The sequence below is a fragment of the Stegodyphus dumicola genome, chromosome 12, assembly GCF_044657685.1.
Source record: "Stegodyphus dumicola isolate Sdum_Otavi_A_Nest chromosome 12, ASM4465768v1".
NCBI lineage: Eukaryota > Metazoa > Arthropoda > Arachnida > Araneae > Eresidae > Stegodyphus > Stegodyphus dumicola.
In genome coordinates this window covers 84,008,257-84,028,888 of record NC_140779.1, presented here as the reverse complement: position 1 = coordinate 84,028,888, position 20,632 = coordinate 84,008,257, and the positions used below count along the sequence as shown (strand labels likewise).

The following is a 20,632-nucleotide window of genomic DNA, read 5'->3' as shown; positions in this document are numbered from 1 at the left end:
TTCATTTCTCTCAGTATATAAAGACGATATGATGACTATATAAAATACAGGCTCAGAATTTATTAAAATGCAAAATTATTTTGTATTAAAAACGAAATAAACTCCAATGACGAACAATTTTTAGTAATTATTTTTCTGTTTTCTTTGATTATTTTAATAAAATATTTACATTATAAACATTTTAATACAATTTTTTTAAAATATATAAGTATTTCAATAAAATATTTATTATTTTAATTAAATATTGAAATAATATTTGAGAGCTGGAATAAATATTTAGAGCCCGAAAAATTCACCCGAAGTGTTTTCAGTAATTATTTTCATTAAATTACAAGATATTGTAACATATTTAAATAATATTAAAATCTTGTAGTTTAAATAATTTAAATAGATGAACATTAAGGTGTTTGTGAATGGCAATATTTGAAACCGGACTCGAGTGCCTCGTGCGACTCTCGCACGAAGAATGTAATTTATTTTTAAATGATAGAATATGTTTTCTTTTCTTGTTTGTATGTCGCCATTTTGAGTGCTAAATAAAGTTTTTTTCTGTGTTCCATCATTGAAGTTGCTTCATATTGCCAAAGAAGTATCACAGTCATAATTATTTTGGAGGCACCGACAGAGATCGAATAATCGTGCGTATTTTTATTTTATTAGTTCATCACTGAACATAATATTAGTGATACCAGATTATTACTTTCTGTTAATATTGAATTGCTTTATGTTATTAGTTCATCACTGAACGCAATATTAGCGATATCAGATTATTACTTCCTGTTAATATTGAATTGCTTTATTTTATTAGTTCATCACTGAACGCAATATTAGCGATACCAGATTACTACTTTCTGTTAATATTGAATTGATTTATGTTATTAGTTCATCACTGAACACAATATTAGCGATACCAGATTATTACTTCCTGTTAACATTGAATTGTCTTATTTTATTACCGTTTTGGATATTATTTTTAATATTCATTTTATTTGTCCATACGGTAGATATATATATTGCTCTATGTTATTATTCTTATTTTAATCACAATTAATGTGGTAGAGAGAATGAATTTCATATAATTTAAATATTTCATTTTTGAGCTATTTTGAGGAAATATAAGGAACACAGTGTTCGTTAATTTTAAACATAGAAACAATGTCTTACTTAGGAAGAGCTCGTAAGGAAGATTTGCAAAATCTCGCGGTTGAACTGGGAGTTCATGTGACTGCAGATTTGAAAATAGTCGATTTAAAACAGAAAATTGTTGAAAGTAGAGATTATGATGAAGTCTTCGTCAAAGGAGTCTTAGACACAATAACAGAAGAACGGAAAGAGAGGAACTGAAAGAGAGGGAGGAAAGAGAAGAACGTAGGAGACAGGAAGAAGCAGAAGAGCGGAGAAGGAACGAACAGTATGAATTAGAGAGATTAAGACTTGAAGCAGAGACAAAGTCTCAAAATACCGGACAGATCCGGCCGAAAACGGAGATGCGTCACCTTATGCAGAAATTCGATGATAAGAAAGGAGATATCAGTCTATATTTGCTATTGTTTGAAAGGCAAGCAGAATGGGCTAAAATTGATAAAGAAGAATTTGTATCTCATTTACTAAGACTACTTCCTTACGAAGTAACCCAGTTAATAGCTAGAGAACCCTCCGATAAAGCTAAAGACTATGAGCACGTGAAGAATTTATTGTTAAGACGGTTTAAACTAAGCCCGAAAAAGTTTAGGCAGAAATTTATGAAACATCAAAAGAGTACCGAATCTACATGGATGGATTTCAATTATGAAATAGAAAATTATTGCAAGGAATGGGTGACTGGTCTAGGAGTTAAGACTTTTGATCAGTTGCTAGATTTGATGGTGCTTGACCAACTTAAACGTCGAGTTCCTCCTGAAATTCAAGATCATTTTCTTGATGAATAGGTAAAGATGATTTCATCGAAAAAATTAGCTGAAAAACTTGATGCCTATAAAAACGTTTGCGGAAACTTTCAAAAGCGGCCTGTAGTGGATCGGCAGAAAGAAAGATACAATGCACTAACTCAAGGTAAATTGAGTTCAGATAATAAAAATAAAACTGAAAAAAAAATGTCATCAGGATTTAGTTCGCAAAGCTGGTTTCATAGACCTAGAAGTCCACGTCCAGATGATAAATATGAAAAACGAAAAACGCCACAATGCTATCAGTGTGGGTCCTATCAACATTTAAAACCCCAATGTCCAAAACTTGAGAATAGTACTGAATCTCCGGCTAATCTTAACAGAATTAGTGCAAAACCAGAGGATAAATTTCTATTACCTTATACTAGTATGGGTTACGTAAATGGTCATAAAATTCCTATATTAAGGGATTCAGGTGCTAGTATTGATATAGTTTGTCGCAAATACATCACGCCGGAAATGCTGACAGGTGAATATGTGTGGGTGCAACAGCCATTAGATTTGAATCCAACCTGTTTACCATTGGCTGAGATCGAACTAAATTGCGATCTTGGGCGAGTAATAACTAAGGCTGCCATTATTAGAAATGAACTCGACAAAGGAAGGTATTTATTAGGCAATCGAACTTTTGCACTGTTGAATAAACAAAGAAAGGAACCTGATAATCATCCTCCCCAGGTTAATGCCGTCTCTACTAGAGTTCAAAGGAAAAGAAAAATAGCTGAAGAGAAGATCTTGGAACCGATGAAAGAAGAAAATAAAGCATCCAGAGATATCTTTGAAGAAGTTAAATCACCGGAATTAAACGTGGAAGATTTTCACGAAAATTTGAAAAACGATGAAGAAATTAATACTGAGAATCATTTTGCAATGCAGCGTTATCATCATCTTTCGGCTTTTGATTTAATATCAAAGCCGCTACTAATAGACGAAAAAAACAATTGTCAAAAGCAAATGACAAATGAATATTATCCGAAAGGCACAGATGAACTGAGGAAAGGCTTTGCTGTGAATTATAGCCGAGGAACTGGTCCACCATGGAAGAGATCTAGACGCCGTCAAGAAAAAAAAAAAGGAAGACTAATTTGAACACTGTCCATTTTCTTCCTATTTAAATGTGGTGTAAAAATATTTGTTTAAAACTTAAAATTTTTGGCCTGAAAATTTGGAAACTTATGAGAGAAGTTATCTTTTCTCTTTAAGCAATTGAGCAAGCTGAGCTTATAAACTTTCGAAATTTACAGAACTTTTCCCTTCGGTAAAAGTCTCTCCGTTGGGGGAAAGGTTGTAACAGATTTAAATAATATTAAAATCTTGTAGTTTAAATAATTTAAATAGATGAACATTAAGGTATTTGTGAATGGCAATATTTGAAACCAGACTCGAGTGCCTCGTGCGACTCTCGCACGAAGAATGTAATTTATTTTTAAATGATAGAATATGTTTTCTTTTCTTGTTTGTATGTCGCCATTTTGAGTGCTAAATAAAGTTTTTTTCTGTGTTCCACCATTGGAGTTGCTTCATATTGCCAAAGAAGTATCACAATATGTAACTTTTCTTATCATTTTGAAAGATATCCCTTTCTGAAGCTGGCTGAAAATGAATATGCACTCTTAGATGATAGCGGCGCTGGGCATATCAGTCCTAGAAAAATGGTAGCTGCCCAGAAAAAAGTTGCGAAGCTACAAGGCTGCCATATAATTCATGAAGTAGTTGAACAAGTCGAAGAAATGGTGAATGGCACGCATCAGGTACGAAATTTTAAGTGCAACAACTTGATGCAACTTCTTAAAACATAATTCATAATTAAATACTTACAGATTTTTTTATTTTTAATTATTATTTAGTGTATCAAGCACAGATATTTGACTTTAAGTGTAATGTTTAAAATTCACTCGCACAGTGTTTAAATATGCAATAAATTTATTCACACATAATTTCTTCAGAACTAAATCTAAAAGTGATATTCAGTATACGACTTTCAATACTCTATGCAGCTTCAAGCGCATAAATTAATATACACTGTTAGGATCTGAGAAAAATTCTGAATAATACTCAAGTTCTATCCAATGCATAGAAAAAAATAAGTGAACGTTTTGTGAATGAGCTAACTAGAAAAATATTGACTTCTGGTGTAATATATATTTGTTGTATCGAAATTTAGTTTATAATTTTTTTATATTATATACGAAGCAAAATTTTGCGAAAGTAAATTCCTTTAAGATATTTAAAGCGAAAATATCAGAACTTCAGAAAAAATGCTTACAAATAGATTCTAGTTAAAGAACTATTGCTATGAAATATTAAAAATTGTGTTTTAAGCTGGTAAAATTTAAAGTTTCCTATGTTCGATACGCTCTACTGAGAAACTTTGTTTATTTGAAAGGCAAATGTAAGTTACATAAAGTGATTTTGTAGCAATATATCTTATTTATCGTTTTAGCAATATGTCTGTAAAAATTCACAGGTATTTATTTCTTTTTCAGTTCAAAATTTCTACTATGCGTAGGAAAGAATTTAAATGCTTTCAGTTTTATCGTATGTTCTTTGATAAAATCTTGTAATCTAAATTATGTTTAGATGCAAATTTAAGCAGCATTACTCATTAGTTATACATGTCAAGAAATAAATTTTTACGTTTGTTTACTATACGAATCAAAGTAGGTGCATGTGATAACATTTGTGTCGTTGTTTTCTAATATGTAATCAAACTTAAGATGCAAGGACATTTTGCAGCACGCACATTTTTGGAATCCAATAATCTGACTCATTTAGGATTTTAATGATACCGGATAATCAAATGTAAGGATTATCGGATTGAAACTGCATATTGCTGTAAAATGATTTTTTTTTAAATTTATTGAGAAATAAATGAAATTGTATATAGAAATTTTCTGAACCTATTTAACGACAAGAATGTATTAGTAAATAAATGTGTGCATAGCTGAATTATATTTAATCATTTTTAATTTTGATATCTGGATTATCGCCAGTACATGAAGTGCTTTCAAATTTCGGACGTTCACCTGTTTCATAGATTCCGCACTTTTTGTTAAGAAAAGAACATCTTTTAGAATAGGATTATTTAATATTTTAGGCAGATTATTAATTTCTGAAATGTCTAATTGGAAAATATCTAATTCATGGATGTCTGAATGTCTAATTTATGAAATGTCTAATTTATGAAATGTCTAATTTATGAATATCGTACATTATTTTAAACTTAAGAAGCCATCCATGTGAAAACAAGCAACTACCTTTTAGCAAATTCATTTCTTGGTGAAATTGTTTAACTCTTGTATTAGGTTTTATTAAGTCCTGTTATAGAATTATTTTCAGATCTTTGAGCGTTGAATCATTTATACAACACACTAATTGCTTGATCGAGCTTTTATTTTAATTAATGTTTTCTGAGTAACGATATTTTTAAAAGTAACAAACTCAGATAGGGAAATTTATGGTTTCTCCTTTTAGTTTTTTAACATGAGCCGCCCAGACAGCAGAGTGGTTAGGGGGCCCAGCTCGAATCCCAGAGAAGGCATGGATGTTTGTAAATGAATAGCGTCTTTGCGGCATGAGAGCACTCTCAATATACGGCGAGCCAAAAGTCCTCTCGAGAGATTGGTTGATGGTAAGGGAAGAGGGGTGGGAGACCCTCGAATCCTTCCTCTCGGGGTGCTGTCTATCAAAACTGTGGGCGGAACTGAGCGAAGTCGTACCTGTGTGATGCTGAAGGCTCTTGCCAACAACAGGAGTAATCTTGCTCTCCTTGCCACGATGAAGTTCTTGGGCTTATTCTGATATTACTCTCAGATAATTAAGATAAGTCAGAACAACAGTTTTTAACAACATAAAAAGATCCTGTGACATATCTCCATTACAGTATTTGTATTCGCACATTTTTCACATTCTATTAATAATAACCAGATTCTGATAACCTGTTTAAGTTACATGCTTTCGATTTTTACTTTCCCTTATTAATAATTTTATCAAGTTTTAGAAATATTTTACGTAATTAAAGATAAAGAAAGCAAACGGTATATAAACTTGAAGTTAAAATACTAACTGAGAATGGCAAAAAGACGATAATTAACTCCTAGTTTTACCCAATACTACCGTATGAATTGTTAGTAGCATTATCTTAAGGCATGGAATATTGACGAATGTGTGGTGGATATCTTGGGCTCCGAAACACTGGGTGCCTGAATTGAACCATTGATGCCTTATTGGAATTTTACTTATGTGCATCGAATAAGGAAGTTATTTAAAATTTGAAATGTACTAAGACTTTTAGGTCTTTTTGTCGTTTATATCATAAACTATCACAAAACTCAGTACGGCATGAAAAGCTTTATTTCTGGACTAAAATACAAATGAAAACTATTTACAATCTAAATTATCAAAATACATCTTTAAAACACTGTAATTTCATGCAGTTCATCAGGAACGTGTTTCCATGAGGCCACAATTATCCAGAAACGAAATTCCTCCTGTCTGGTGAGCGTGCCTCCTTTTATACTCGCGCACAATGGAATTCACAAGTCTGACCCTGTGACATAAAGAAACTGTGAGATATTACCCTCTTTGTTATCGTACAGTTAATACGATCTGCTAGGAAAGCTGGCGACTTCTCGCACAGGCGTGAATAATACCAGCACAGAAGTTGAGCAAAACGAACTCTTCATTATTCGTCAAACTATTAACAAAAATGCACGTACTTTGTGCTCACAGTAATTCCGACAACTTGCGGTGGGAACTTAAGAATGATTTAACAATAAATTTAAATGGTAAAGAGTAGCGCTAGATAACTTAAGACTTACAGGCTGACTCAGCAACCTGTAATTTAATTAAACGCCCAGACTTTAATTAACAAAGACTTTAATTAAACGCCTAGAAGGCGTAACAGCAACTCGAAGCCAACAGCAAAAAAGACAAAATAGCTACATGCGCTAGGCTAGCGTAATCACTCTATGACAACTTTCTAAATTCCAGTTTCTATATTCCAATCAACATGCTAAATGCATGTTGTTTTCATTCTACCTTGATGTATTTGCCTCACTGGGCGCTTGAGATAGAGTGATGGCTTGGTCAAGAGGACAGCTAGGATGGAGGAAGGATAAGTAATTGATACATAAAACAGTCTTACAACAGTCCTAATGACTATGCAGATTAACTTAGATAACAATACGAATGGCAGCATATCAAATCAGAGTTCATGATCGCATGTATCACGCGATTTGGATTGAATTCATCCAACTCTGCAGTAAAGGAAATACATTACAGTGGAATAAATAATAAATGAAGGTAAAAGATTGTGTATAATTAGTTGCAGAAGGCAGTCCATGAAGCTATATACAAATCACAGATGCTAAAGTTAAGTAACAAGAGCTACATAACACAACGAACAGAGGTCGGGGTCACATGGGTGGTCACCCACCCCAGTGCTGTAACTGAAGAATCCTCCTGGAATCTATAGGAACTATGAAAATAAAATACATTAGGATAAAGTTATTTATTTAATAAATACCTTATCCTATTATTATCCTATTAATGATTTATTAGTATAGTGTCACAACTGTGCAAGAACCTTCATAAATTAAGTGAGAAAGCCCTGGTTTTCACTGAGAATGAAGCCTGCATGAGGGCGAAGATATTTATCTTCGTTGAGCACTTCGTAGTGGAAAGTTCATATGGTCACAATTTTGAGTAGTCTCGAAGAATTTTTATTTGCTTTCCTGATAAAGTTATCCAGTCTATTCATTTTGAAATCAGCATGCAGAAGTTTATTTCGAACAAAATAGTGCGCATTTGTGCTCATCCTTAAAAATCTGTTTTGCACAATTTGAAGCTTGTGTATATCCGATGGAGTAGCAGTAGTCCAAGCTGGCAAAGTATAATTCATCAAAGGTCTAATACTAGAAGTGTAGATGGGCTTTTTCTTTGAAAGCTCAAGCTTTGAGTATTTCCCTATGATGAGAAGTAGGCACTTCATGACAATTGCTTTGCTTCTCACGCGATCAGTGTGATTCTCACAACTTTCTCTTTCCGCCCATTTAATTACTCTTTTTCACTTAATTTGCATCCTGGCGAAGAAATGTGAGTAGAAGTTGAAGAGTTTAGATAAACGTTCACCACGTGTTTTTTTTTTTTTCCTCGGAACCGCGTAGAAGCTCACCCCAATTGCTCACATGATCTAATAAAATATGATTATTCACTATCTTTACAGCATATCTCTAGTATATCTAAAATCTGTGCTAATAAAATTTCCTAAATTGTGCGATTCATTAAAAAATAATTTGAGTTTTCTTGAACGCAGGTATTAAAAATTTATTTGGCTTACTATCGTTTAACCGTATGAATTTTTATTAATCGAATTTTCGAACATAACCGTTATACTCGATATACCTTACATTTTATTTTATTCTTCTAATGTATTCTCAGTAAATAAATAAATAAAATAATTGAAGGATTTTAAGTCACAGAAGATCAAGTCTATTTTTTCTGATACTGATTGTTATAAAAATTAAAATACGATAATTCATTAAATAGATTCTAACTGAAACTGGAAAACGCCTGAAAGCAAAAAGAGTGCTATTCTGTACTGGAGCATTCACAAATTTCAAGAAATTCGCAGTATTAGAAGAATTAAGCATTACAGTAAAGAAAGAAACCGTAGCTTTCCTCAAGATCCCTGTACACGAATCAAAACGAATTAGGTAATGCAAAGTGTTTTAATTACCAAATCTTACTTAAAGTAGTTTTATGCATTTTCCACAAATATATGATAAGTATTCTGGCGAAATTAAAAATTATTTGTGCTAATAGGAATTGTTAGCGCTAATGTGTTTTTTAACTTCTCTGCTGCTGACGATCAAGCATATGAAGTTCAACCCTCTGCTGGTGACATTTTTGGAGCCCTGAATGCCACTATACTCGAGCACATTTTCCATTTAAGCCTAACACGCAGAAACTTGATATTTGTCTAAATATTTGGATTCTTGCACATGTCACTAAAATAATATTTCTTACAATATGAACAGAAAATCCGGTACTTTTCTGTTTTGCCGGCGCAAGCGATAAAGTCGCCAATAATGGTACAACCGATGCCAAACGGAATATTCTCGCTGGTAACCTTTTACGCCTCATTTTCAAAACGAGTCGCAGCTTTTTCTTATCAGATTGGTTGTTTCTTTCAATACTGGCATATCATCACATAGAATTTTTATCAGATAGTTCAGTTTTTTGTCTAAGGCAATTTTCGGTAATTAAGTCAATTAGGATGCAATCACAGAGCTTACCCGAAGCCGAAAATATAGAAAAGGTAAAGTCAAGGGTTAAATTCATCAATTCTAATGAGAATGCATTAGCGAAGTAAAGCACTGCAGTTTTACATAATTTCTGAGTAAGCTATTCGTACAAATTGAAATATTTCTTGCATTTAAACTTGTGTTCCAAATTAAGATTTAACTTGAAATTAATGTAGATAATTACTGAGAGCATTAGATTTTTGTAGAGTAGTTTACGTGAGATGAGATCGCTTGGAGTCACGTGATATGAACCGGCGAATCAGGATGTTGAACCATGAAAGCATAGTAGATTCTTAAATTAATGTCTTTTTACAAATTTGTTGTCTTTATTTATTGGCTATTTATAAAATTTTAAGCGATATTAAAATGTTTATGCCTTCTTTTTTAAAAAGAATTCTTAGAACTAATATTTTTTATGTGTATACTGTATGTTGTCGCCAATAAAGTCTGCTTGGCGAGATTTGCGCCGTTGAAACGGAAAAGTACCGAAAATCCTAATGCTTGAAATTAAAATAAAAATTCAGAATAAGTTAAAATGCAATATTAATAATATTGATTATACTACCGTATTTAAATTGTTTCTGCATAGTAATGAAGAAAAAAGTTATGAAAATCAATGATTATTGTATCCTATTTCTATATTATAAAATTTTTAACTGCTTGCACTGAATGATGCGTTTATGAAAGAAGGATGAGCGCACACTGTTAGCGCCACGCTGTTTACATTCGTAGAATAAAATAATAAATATTTTAGTGTGTTAGTATGAGATAATTTTAGTGTGTTAGTACGTATAGCATATCACAACAATGCTAACACTCTATGGATTCTATTCAGTAAAATTTCGCAACATTATGACATAATTTTTGCGCATTTATAATTTGAAATAAAATATTCCGTTTCGGCGTATGAACTATAATACGGTGGGCCATCAGAGAATCTTCGTACCCGTCTCACATTTTGATATGGTGGTCGTACGGAGAGGAACTGAGCAATATTATATATGACACTCTGGGAGCGAAGAGGTTCAGTTTAATCAGTGTTTCTATTTCGAAATACCCTAAAGAGGAAGGCTTATTTCCCTGAGAATAAAGTTATCTGATATACAAGATGTTACGGCATCTTACGTTGTATTAAATGCTTTTTTTTTTTTTTTTTTTTTTTTACCGCGTAATTTCTTCGATGATGACAATGTGATGATGGAAATGTCACTCGCAGTCCAAAATACGCAGTTCAGGAAGTTAAGTTGAACCCTAAAATTATTGATTACTTATCCAATGCTTAGACCATCTACCCAAAAGTTCAAGATTTATTTTCCGCAAAAGCTCTTTGCTACAGTTGTATACATTTTCTTGTAATTATAAATTAATTTATAATCATCAATTAATTGTTTATAGTTTACTATGCTATTTTGGTATAAGGATTTTGTAGGGTCTAACCTTCTTAGAAAGCACAAAATTAGACAAGAGCCTAAAGGACAAGTAGCGAATTATCACTATGCCTTGTAAGTACCACAGAGGGAAGGAAAGGATTTAAAGGACCCATTATTAATCCAACTAAAGTTTAATAGACGGCACCAACTCATGCTTGCAGAAGTCAAGAGCTTTGGCCTTAAATCAAAGATAATGGATGAACTAAAATTAAATAAATTTAATTATAGTGTAACGACTTCACACTATAATTGGCGCGCAAGCTGGCTTTGGCCAAAGTTCAGGTAAACAAACCTAATGGCAAGAATAACTGAGCGCCGCAGAATACTGATCGCTACAGGATCAAATTTAGCAACGTGGCCTTCAAGCAGGCAGAACACTCTCCGATTTTACCCTCCAAAACTTCCCTTTTAATACTTTCTTTTTAATTTGAATATCGCGCGACATAACAATTTACATTCTGGCAGGGAAATGGAAACGCGACTAATAGAAAAGGAAATTATTTTAAAATAACGGGTTAGAAAATAAAATGATACTTCACAATTTTTTTTTTTTTTTTTTTTTTTTTTTTATGATAGGTATATATTTTTAGAACCCGGCAATCGCGAAACTAAAATTTCGAGAAGGATTATCATGTAAGAAAACTTATATGCCTTGGTATACGCCAAGGCATTATATCCCTACCAAGCCGTATAATGCCTTGGTAGGTTGAAAATATTCCATTTAAAATAATAATATGAATAACACATATCAGCTTAAAATTGAATAAATATGTGTTCTTTTAACTCAGAATATGTGATATTTTATTTTCATTCGTATTTAATTGAGTCTTAAAAACAAACATGTTTTGCAGATGATTTACTTAAAGAGAAAGATATTGTCATATTTGAGTCAGTATAATATTTAGCAACTGGCAATTATATTAAAAACTCCTTTAACTCTCGAACTGTAAGACGTTTCAATTTACAGCTCTGTTTTTGTTGTGTGAATTCAATTAAATAAGTTAATTTTGCAAATATTAATGAATGTTTATCATTATTTAGCTCTATGCCTAGCATTGTCTGTCGCAGGGATTTGGAAAATACTGGATTAAATTTGGGAGCCTATATTTTGCCTCCTATTCGATATCCAGATGGTAAACATTTTATTATATGTACTTTTTTTAAAAGTCAAGAAAGTTTTTTTTTTTTTTTTTTTTTTTTCTTTTTTTCTATTTTGTGCTGAATTTAAGATGTCAGAGGAACACCTTAGGCGAAGGCTTTTGTAAGCTTTTGAAATAAAAATTAATTAGGTGTAACAAATAATGCAGAGTATTTCTTAGCAAAGCATCTTTCATATAAGTAAGCTTAAAATACGTCTTAAATATTTATCCAATACCTAAAATCCATACATTAAAATATATAAATTAACTTACTTATAAAACAAAAAATGAGCATATTGCTTCACAAAGTATACTAATTTTCTTTCGCATTTTTATAGAATTTTAATATGAAATGACTCATTTCAAACATTATATACATTTTTATTCTTTTACGTTAATCATAAACATTTTTATTTTGAGAAAAGGATATGATAAATGGCTTGATAGTTAAGTTGTTTTACACTTTGTCACCTAGTAATAATTCGTGTTTACAGTTAATATATAAAGGTTTTTGAAACAATCGGTTATAGATGGCAAATATTTGTTTTAGGCATATATTTTAAATTAGAGAATTTATCAAAATAAAGCAGAAAGTTTGATAGAAACAGTTTTAGTATTCGGGATAACGGCGTTCTATTTACACAAAATATAACCTTTTGCATGGTTAACATGAACCAAAAATTCAATTTAGAGTATTAATTATAAATTAGTAAGTTGAAAAACCAAAAGAAGGAACATTTGATACTTTTATGGAGAAAAATTCACAAGATATTTCAGAAAATATTTACTGCCTAACATCACTTCTCATTACCGCTTACCAATCTAAATTCGAAATTTTGAGACAGATTTGGGAAGCAAAATAAAATTTGCTGAAATATATTTGATTTGACAATTAGAAAGATTCTCTCTTGACTAAAACATTATTCTCTTCGCGTAAAAATATTAACTACTCCTCTCTTCACAAATTTGTATAAAAATTAAAGTGCTTTTTTGTATTTGACTTATTTATGAAAAATAATTTCGAGTTTTGTTCTTCAAGGACTATATTCAAAACAGTTTTTATATTTACAGAGCTTTTTCAGCCATGCTGTTGAAATCGTTTTCATAAAATTGTCTAAGGTCACTTTGAGGAACTCTGTAAATGGATGTGCATCTTTAGTATTGATAATCAAGGAAACAATGCTACATTTATCAAACACCTTGTATATAAAGCTAAACTAACTTGTTTTTATAAAAATACAAATTTAAATTTAGGAAAAATTATTTTTTTTTTTTTTTTTTTTTTATCTATACGCTTATATTACAAAATAAATACATATATATAACACATATTATTGAGTAACTGCAAAAATCTTGCACCCAATTTTCAAAAGCCCCAGAAGTATATTTAAATTGCAGTAATGGTGCTTATTTAGAGACTACGTGGTATGTTGCTGAATAAACAGAAGTACGATGAGTCATTTTAAAAAACAGATATTGTTGAATAAAGTAGATTTATGAGTAAGATTAGGGAGAATATAAACTCCGCTTTGAACAGCATTCTAACTAAAAGTTATGATCTTTAGTAGAAAATACCCAATGGACGCTTTTAATGGAAAACTACGCAAGATTATAACTTACGAGATTGCTAAGAAGATTCAGATTTGACAATTTTTATTAACTTCGTCATTTATAGAAATATATATTCACTTCTGGAATAGAATGACCTTATAGAAATATATATTCTACGCATGGGTGCCGTTTTGTATGATGGAAAAGAATGAACTGCACTGTATCTTTCCTCAGACGCCATGAAAAACGAGCAACTTGTAGATTGAGTCATAACACGTTGTAGTGTTATTGTTATATTAACCTAACCAGTTATTATGATTTAGATCTTTACTATAACTTTCTTTGCCTTACCGTTTCCCTACCAGAATGCAAATCGGGTTGAGAGTATGTAAGTCGAAGTTTTTTTATTGTAAAACAGAGCATGTCTCTGCCTTTCGAGAACACATTACCAGGTTTCTGCTAGCTCAGATAAGACTGCATTCTTCGACTTTGCATTATAGTTGCTGACTTTAAATTGTTACATCAATGAAAATTTTGAGCCAACTTCGCGTTCAATCAGTTGTGTAGCTTTTGGCTTCTAGCTTCTAGACTTAGTTTTGAATTTAAATTGACTGTTACTTCAAGTGCCATCGCCACAAGTGGTGCCTGTTTGTTAAGCACGAACCTCGCGTTTATATTAATTAATAAAAGTTCTGATTTAATAAAAAATTTTCATAACCTTTCCAAGACTGCAATTCTTTCCAGACGAAGCGATAATTCGCTTCAAGTCTGGAACGGTTTCATACCAGTTTATACTACCAATACAAGTGTAACATCACTAGACGAATAATATTGGATTAGAATATATGATAGAAAGGGAGTGAGAAGAAGTAGACAGAAGTTAAAATCCCGCGACAGAAGCTAAACTTTCATCTAAGTAAGGTATCTGTTTGGTGGGGAGAATAGGTGAATAATTTTATTTGAGCTGCACCTTCTTCAGCGGCAGTCACAGCAACAAGTACTCAGTGCCATTCACCAAACTCAATGAGTAAAATTCGCCAAAAATAAACCAGGTCTTGGCAGCTCAAGGTGGTATCATCACAGCGCACAACGATAGTGTAAAACTGGACGATTTAAAATGAAAAAATAACAATCAATGTATTTTCCACGTCTTTCTTCTTCAAATGTTCATCTATTGCAATTACTGTAGAATAATTTAAACAAAATGAAGATTTCATAAAAGCTGCCAAAATCTCTCATTTCCACCTCTCTTAATCTTCTTTCAAGAGAAATCCTGTCTTTTGTATACAGAAGGAATCCATAAGGTAATAAAAAAATCGAAAAACAGTTATAGAAAAGAATGGCGATTATATCGTATATGAAGAAATCTGCCTTTTTAAGATATAACTCTTTGAGTTTTATTTTCAAATCAGGCGTAAAATTTTGCAGACAAACTTTGCATAAATAACTTTGTTGCACAGATAAGTGCAACAAAACTTGATGCAGATGGTACCGTTAATAAGAAAAAATTTTATTACTTATGAATATCAATTAAATTGCATAAAAACGCACAGAAATGCTTAGGAAAGGGTAAACGTTCAGGTGGTAGTAATTTTTCCGGAGGAAAAGGGGGTGTTTCTAACTGAATTTCCTATGGTTTATTAATTCATTCGTATTTTCTCCCTTATTTATTGTACTCAGTACTTCGTTAGCAGCAGTTTTCGAACGCAGAATGCTGTTATAATTATTATTATTTTCACATAACAAATATTGATTTTATAATATGAAGAAAAAAATTATTTTACTTTATTCTAAGTTATTCTAATTTTTATGCATTCTAAACTTATTAAATGCATATTTCTGATCCCATAAATAATAAAAAAGTTTTCTCACTTCAGCTAACTTTTGCATTATTTTATAGGAAACTACTACTTGAAGATTGGCCACATGGACATGGTAAACTGCGATATAAAGACTTTGCCTGAAGTTAAGCACTGGTATCTCTCAAAAGGTGATGAAAGAGTAATAGAAATGTATTCAAAACTTCTCATTGAAATGCTTCCTGGTAAGTTTCCAAGATACATTTTGATACAAAGTATATACCTACAATAGTCGTTATATTCTTTAAAAACTCTCTGCAATTTAAAGTGACTGAGAATTTTATAAAAATGTTAAGACTCAAAAAAATGACAAAAGTAGAACTAAGTCTACTGTATGATATCTTATAATTTTCATATAATATATTTTAATAAACAATTTATTTATGTGGGCCTTACAAGAAAGTAGAAACATATAAGGTAAACTTTTAATAAAACTCTGTTAATAATTATAAAAAAGAATAAATTAATTATAAAAAAACTCACTTTGGTTAAACTCAGTTAATTATGAATAATTTAGTAAAGCTAAATTACTAATAATCAACAGTTGCTTAGTAAAACTCAGTTAGATTTAACTCAAGTAATCGTTAAGTTACTTCCGTTTCATCTTCCTGTGTTTGCAGAAAATTCTCTTCTTTCTTATCATGTATCCTGAAGAGTTCGTGCCGCTGGAATGAACATTGAAATTCAAACGGAAGGTGTCGGACACTCTGTTGGGATGACTTCAAATGTTGACATCCTCGTCAACCGTCAATTAGTGCAGAGTTATGAGGCGTGTCAATAGTAGGTCATGTCGTTGTAGGAACTATAATCTTGAAGTGAACATGTCACTGTCCATGAATGATTTCGGCGATGCTTACTTTAGGGTCCAAACTCGGAAGCAGTGCTGCAGAATATGTCGGAAAATATTGAACCAATGTCTGGAGAGCCAGCGATTGATCTCATAAAGCAACAGCGGTCCAGTCGATTTGCATCGGGAGATGAAAGCCTTCAGGATAAGTCGCGAACTGGGCGTCCACCCACTATCGACGAAACCCTGCTGAAGGAACAGAGCACAAACCACATCAAGCATGCAAAAAACTTGCACAAGGATTTAAACTGTCGGAGGAAACCCCTTGGGAAGACACAGAAGCTCAGTAAATGGGTTCGTCACGTTTCGAGCAAGGAAACTAAACTCCATCGGTTCACCATTTGCTCTTCATTGTTATCACGGCAGAGTAGCAGAACCATCACAGTCGAGGTGTACTCGTAATAGTCGCAAAGTGTTGCAGCTGCACTGCATTTGAAGCAGCCAGCACAAGTCAACGGGATAAGAATGATCCTTCTTCAAGAAAATGCCAGACCTCATAAGGCGAAAGTGATGGAGGAAATGAAAAACACACTTGTTTGGAAAGTTTTACTCCATCCTCCTTGCTCTCCAGACATCGCTCCATCTAGCTGTTTTCTGGTTTTGGCCATGGATTACCATTTGCATGAGCAACAGTTCCAAGACCGAGATGATGTCACGCAGAACACACGACGACATTTTAGGCTCTAGTGGCAATAACTTTTACAAATGCGGAAGTAATAATAATCATTGGGAACATGTATCTAAAGCTGAAGAAGATTAATTTGCTGAATAAAATGCATTTGCACGAAATTAATAGGCTGTTATTTCTCATTGAAAACTACGGTATGAAATATTTTTGTATATCTGGTAATTTAGAAGTCTAGAATTAATTTAGAAGTTCGCAGTAGTAATTTAGAAATGGTAATTATAATTCGCAATAAAACTGCTGATTGTACTGTGTGATACTGTGAATAGTTGTACAACTATTTTTGTGGAAAGTTTCAGAATTATAAAGTGTTTCTTTTGGTTCATTACATTTTATCAGGCTATCATCAATTCTGTGTGCATTCAATCTATTATGAATCTGTACGCACGCAACAATAGATTACTCTTAGTACTTCTTTAGCTTTGGAGAAGAGATTATAGTCACATGATATCATATCGAGTGGGTATCATGGATGTTCTGCGTTTTCTCACTGCCGTTCAGATCTGTGACAGAGCTCACATTATGGCACTTTCACATTATTATGGAGGATCAAAAGATGTCGCGACTATCTCTAAGTCAGAGGTAGGGAACGTGCGGCAACCGTGACTTTCTTGTGCGGCATCTACCTCTTCTATTAATTAATACTTAATTATATAGATTACGACAATTTGAAAATTAATAGAATTAAATAACGTGCTGCCATCTATTGAGCAAAACAGGAATTAGAATGCTACAGTGTTGCAGTTCTGTTAGTCTTTCATAGTCTGAAATTATTGCATTTCTAACGCACTTTCAGTTTGCTAACATCCAACAATAGAAATTCTTCTGTTTTATTCTAATTTTTGGCTATGGCTCACCCTTACTTGAAATAGACTAATCCTATTGCAATAGCAACTGCCACCCACCCCTCAACATTCCCCTGTAAATTACGGAATTGTTGATTTGTACTTATATGTGCGTGTTTTTAATATTTCATCTTGTATTGCCATCGGCCATTGTGAAAATCTAGTTATTGTTTTACTTATACTGAGGTTTTACTAATACGCGATTTTTTGTATTTTTAGTTAAGCATATGTTTTCTTAAAAAAACTATTTGATATTCGTTTTTTCTCCGTCATGTCAAATTGTAAGAGAAGAAAATTAAGTGAAGAAAACAGAACATTTAATGTAGAGTGGGAGTTAGATTATTTCTTTACTTCTGTGAAAGATAAAATAGTGTGTTTATTGTGCAATGTAGTTTTGAGTACTTCGAAAAAGGCGATTGCAAATAAACACTATTTGATTTAATAAAGAACATAAATATTTCAATTTAGAAGGTGAAACTCGACAAGATGGAGTTCAAAAGTTGAGCATCATCAAGCATCATCAACAGTAAAACATCAAGAAAAGCATAATCAACAGGCGTCTTTTAAAGCTTTTGTAAAGAAAAATACCACTGTAGTTGTTGTTACTTACAAAATAGCACATATACTTGGAAAAAGAAGCAGACCATTTAGCTTAGAACCATTAGCATAGAAATAATTCAAGTATGTATTGTTGAAGAAGTACATATGTTAGATACAGAAAAAGTTGACAAATATAAATAACTACTTCTTTTAAGAAGAACTATATCAGATCCGCAGCACAAGTTAGCTGGAAATGTAACAGAGCAACTTCGTAGAATTATACAAAATGAAGATGTTTACTTTTCAAATTGCTTTAGATGAAAGCATTTATAAAACTGACTCGACATAAGTTTATATTTTATTCCTGCTGTAACTTAAGATTTTCAATGTTACGAAGAACTCTTTGCGCTGGGTACACTAACTGGAAAAACTCGAGGAGTTGACATTTCCGAAACCTTCAGAGAAATATGCCATCGATTACAATTAAATGTCAGTAATATAGTCAGTGTCTGCGCCGATGGCGCACCTTCTATGAGAGGTAAAAAAGAAAAATTTGTTGTTTAAAAAAAGAAAACTTGAAAACTTTATATCATTTCGCTGCATTTTGCATCAGCAAAATCTTTGCGAAAAAATAAACATTTTTCAGGATACTCTGAATAGAAATATTTCGATTGTCAACTATATTTGCGTAAATGCAATGCATCATCGTGAATTTCGGCAGATGCTAAGTTAAGTCGAGGAAACGTACAGTGTTGTACAGTGTGTACTACCTTACTACTACAAAGTTCGCTGGCTATCATCAGGACAGGTTTTGATAAGTTTTATCTTTACGATGACAGATTTTAAACTCGTATCAAGAACAGGGAAAACTATGTGATCTATTAGATGACGCAGTTTGCAAAAACATTGCATTTTTATCTGATATTATGACAAAACGAAACAATTTAAATATTTACATGTAAGGTAAAGCGAACCGTATACACTGGTGTGCAAAAATTAAGGACGAAGTCGAAATATTAGCATATCAGCTGAACGAAGAGGCAGAGCGGACAGAAAGACCAATCAGGAGATTAAGTAAGCTGATGTAAGGTAGCACATGCGCAGATATGCAGGTAGACGTAATGGGGGAGTGTCTGAGTAGTATAAAGCATGTTGTCGGTGTAAGATCAGTATTTCTGGCAAAGAGATTGCACGCCGTATAGCAGTTAAAATCACACCGAGTTGCTGCCTCAGCGAGAAATGGCGAATAATCAATCTGTTAGACGACATCTGGATGCTTTTACCCGAGGTCGAATCATTGGGAAGCTGGAGGAAGGCCGCAGTGTGACAAGTGTGGTTGCAGAGTTCGGAATTGCTTACAGCATCGTTTCACGACTTTGGAGACAATTTCAAACTACAGGAACAGCTATCCGGAGGTTTAGTAGTGGTCCTCCACGAGGAACCACACCCGCAGATGACCGGTATATTGCCTTACAGGCCAGAAGAAACAGGCGGCAGACAGCCGTAGAAATCGCTAGACACAGGCGACTGGACGACCGATATCGCGTTTTACCGTGGCCAGAAGACTGCACGGTGGTGGTCTGTTTGCACGACGCCCTGTACGGTGTGTAGCTCTAACGCCTGCCCATCGGAGAAGGCGTTCTCTGTGGTGCCGGGAACACCGGAATTGGAGAGACAATGAATGGGGACGAGTACTCTTTACAGATGAGAGCAGATTCAGTCTGAGTAGCGATTTTCATCGCATACTCATCTGGAGAGAGCGGGGAAGCCGCAATCATCCCTCGAACATCATTGAAAGGAACAGGTATGGAGGTGGCGGTGTTCTCGTTTGGGGAGGCATCATGCTTGGTAGTCGTACAGACCTTCGCATCTTCGACGCAGGTTCAGTCAACGGGACCCGTTATTGTAACGAGATTCTTCTTCCATATGCGCGTCTTTTTAGAGGCGCTATGGGTCCGCATTTCCTTTTCATGGACGACAATGCACCATGTCATCGCACAATAGCTGCCGAACAGCTGTTAGAGAGTGAGGATATTGAACGTATGGATTGGCCGGCACGATCTCCGGATCTCAATCCCATCGAGCATGTATGGGAATTTCTAGGCAGACGCTTGCAGCTCGTACCTTACCACCAGTAACGATTCCGGAGCTTCGATTGGCGCTGCAAGACGAATGGGCAGCAATGCTTCAACAACTCATTGACACCCTCATTCTCAGCATGGCCAGACGCTGTGAAACCTGCCTAGCAGTCAGGGGAGATCATATCCCTTATTAAAAACGGGATGTTTCTTGCTGGACACCAATCACAGGGATATTTCGGCCTTCAGTCGCGTTGCGCTCCATGCTACTTTTTCGATAAAGCTTCTTTTCATCCCTCTGATTTCTCTTTTAGTAAGTGTTGCTTACATTACTCATGTCCTCACGTATTGGGGATCTTACGGTATTAAATGTGTTGATTTGGAAAGCTTTTGTACAAAGTTATA

The 20,632-nt window shown here is 33.5% G+C and overlaps 1 protein-coding gene across 2 annotated transcripts in view; it reads left to right on the top strand.

Annotated features, from left to right (window-relative positions):
* Nucleotides 1-20,632, top strand: part of LOC118202848 (peroxisomal sarcosine oxidase-like) — a 46,984-nt gene that overhangs the window by 23,305 nt on the left and 3,047 nt on the right. Inside the window, exons 5-8 of one of the 2 annotated variants that reach the window (XM_035375055.2) lie at nucleotides 3,520-3,697; nucleotides 8,496-8,662; nucleotides 11,725-11,816; nucleotides 15,274-15,417. In XM_035375055.2, coding sequence (XP_035230946.1) covers nucleotides 3,520-3,697; nucleotides 8,496-8,662; nucleotides 11,725-11,816; nucleotides 15,274-15,417 — 581 coding nt within the window. The remainder of the gene's footprint in view (nucleotides 1-3,519; nucleotides 3,698-8,495; nucleotides 8,663-11,724; nucleotides 11,817-15,273; nucleotides 15,418-20,632) is intronic. The other variant, XM_035375057.2, reaches the window with a different exon arrangement.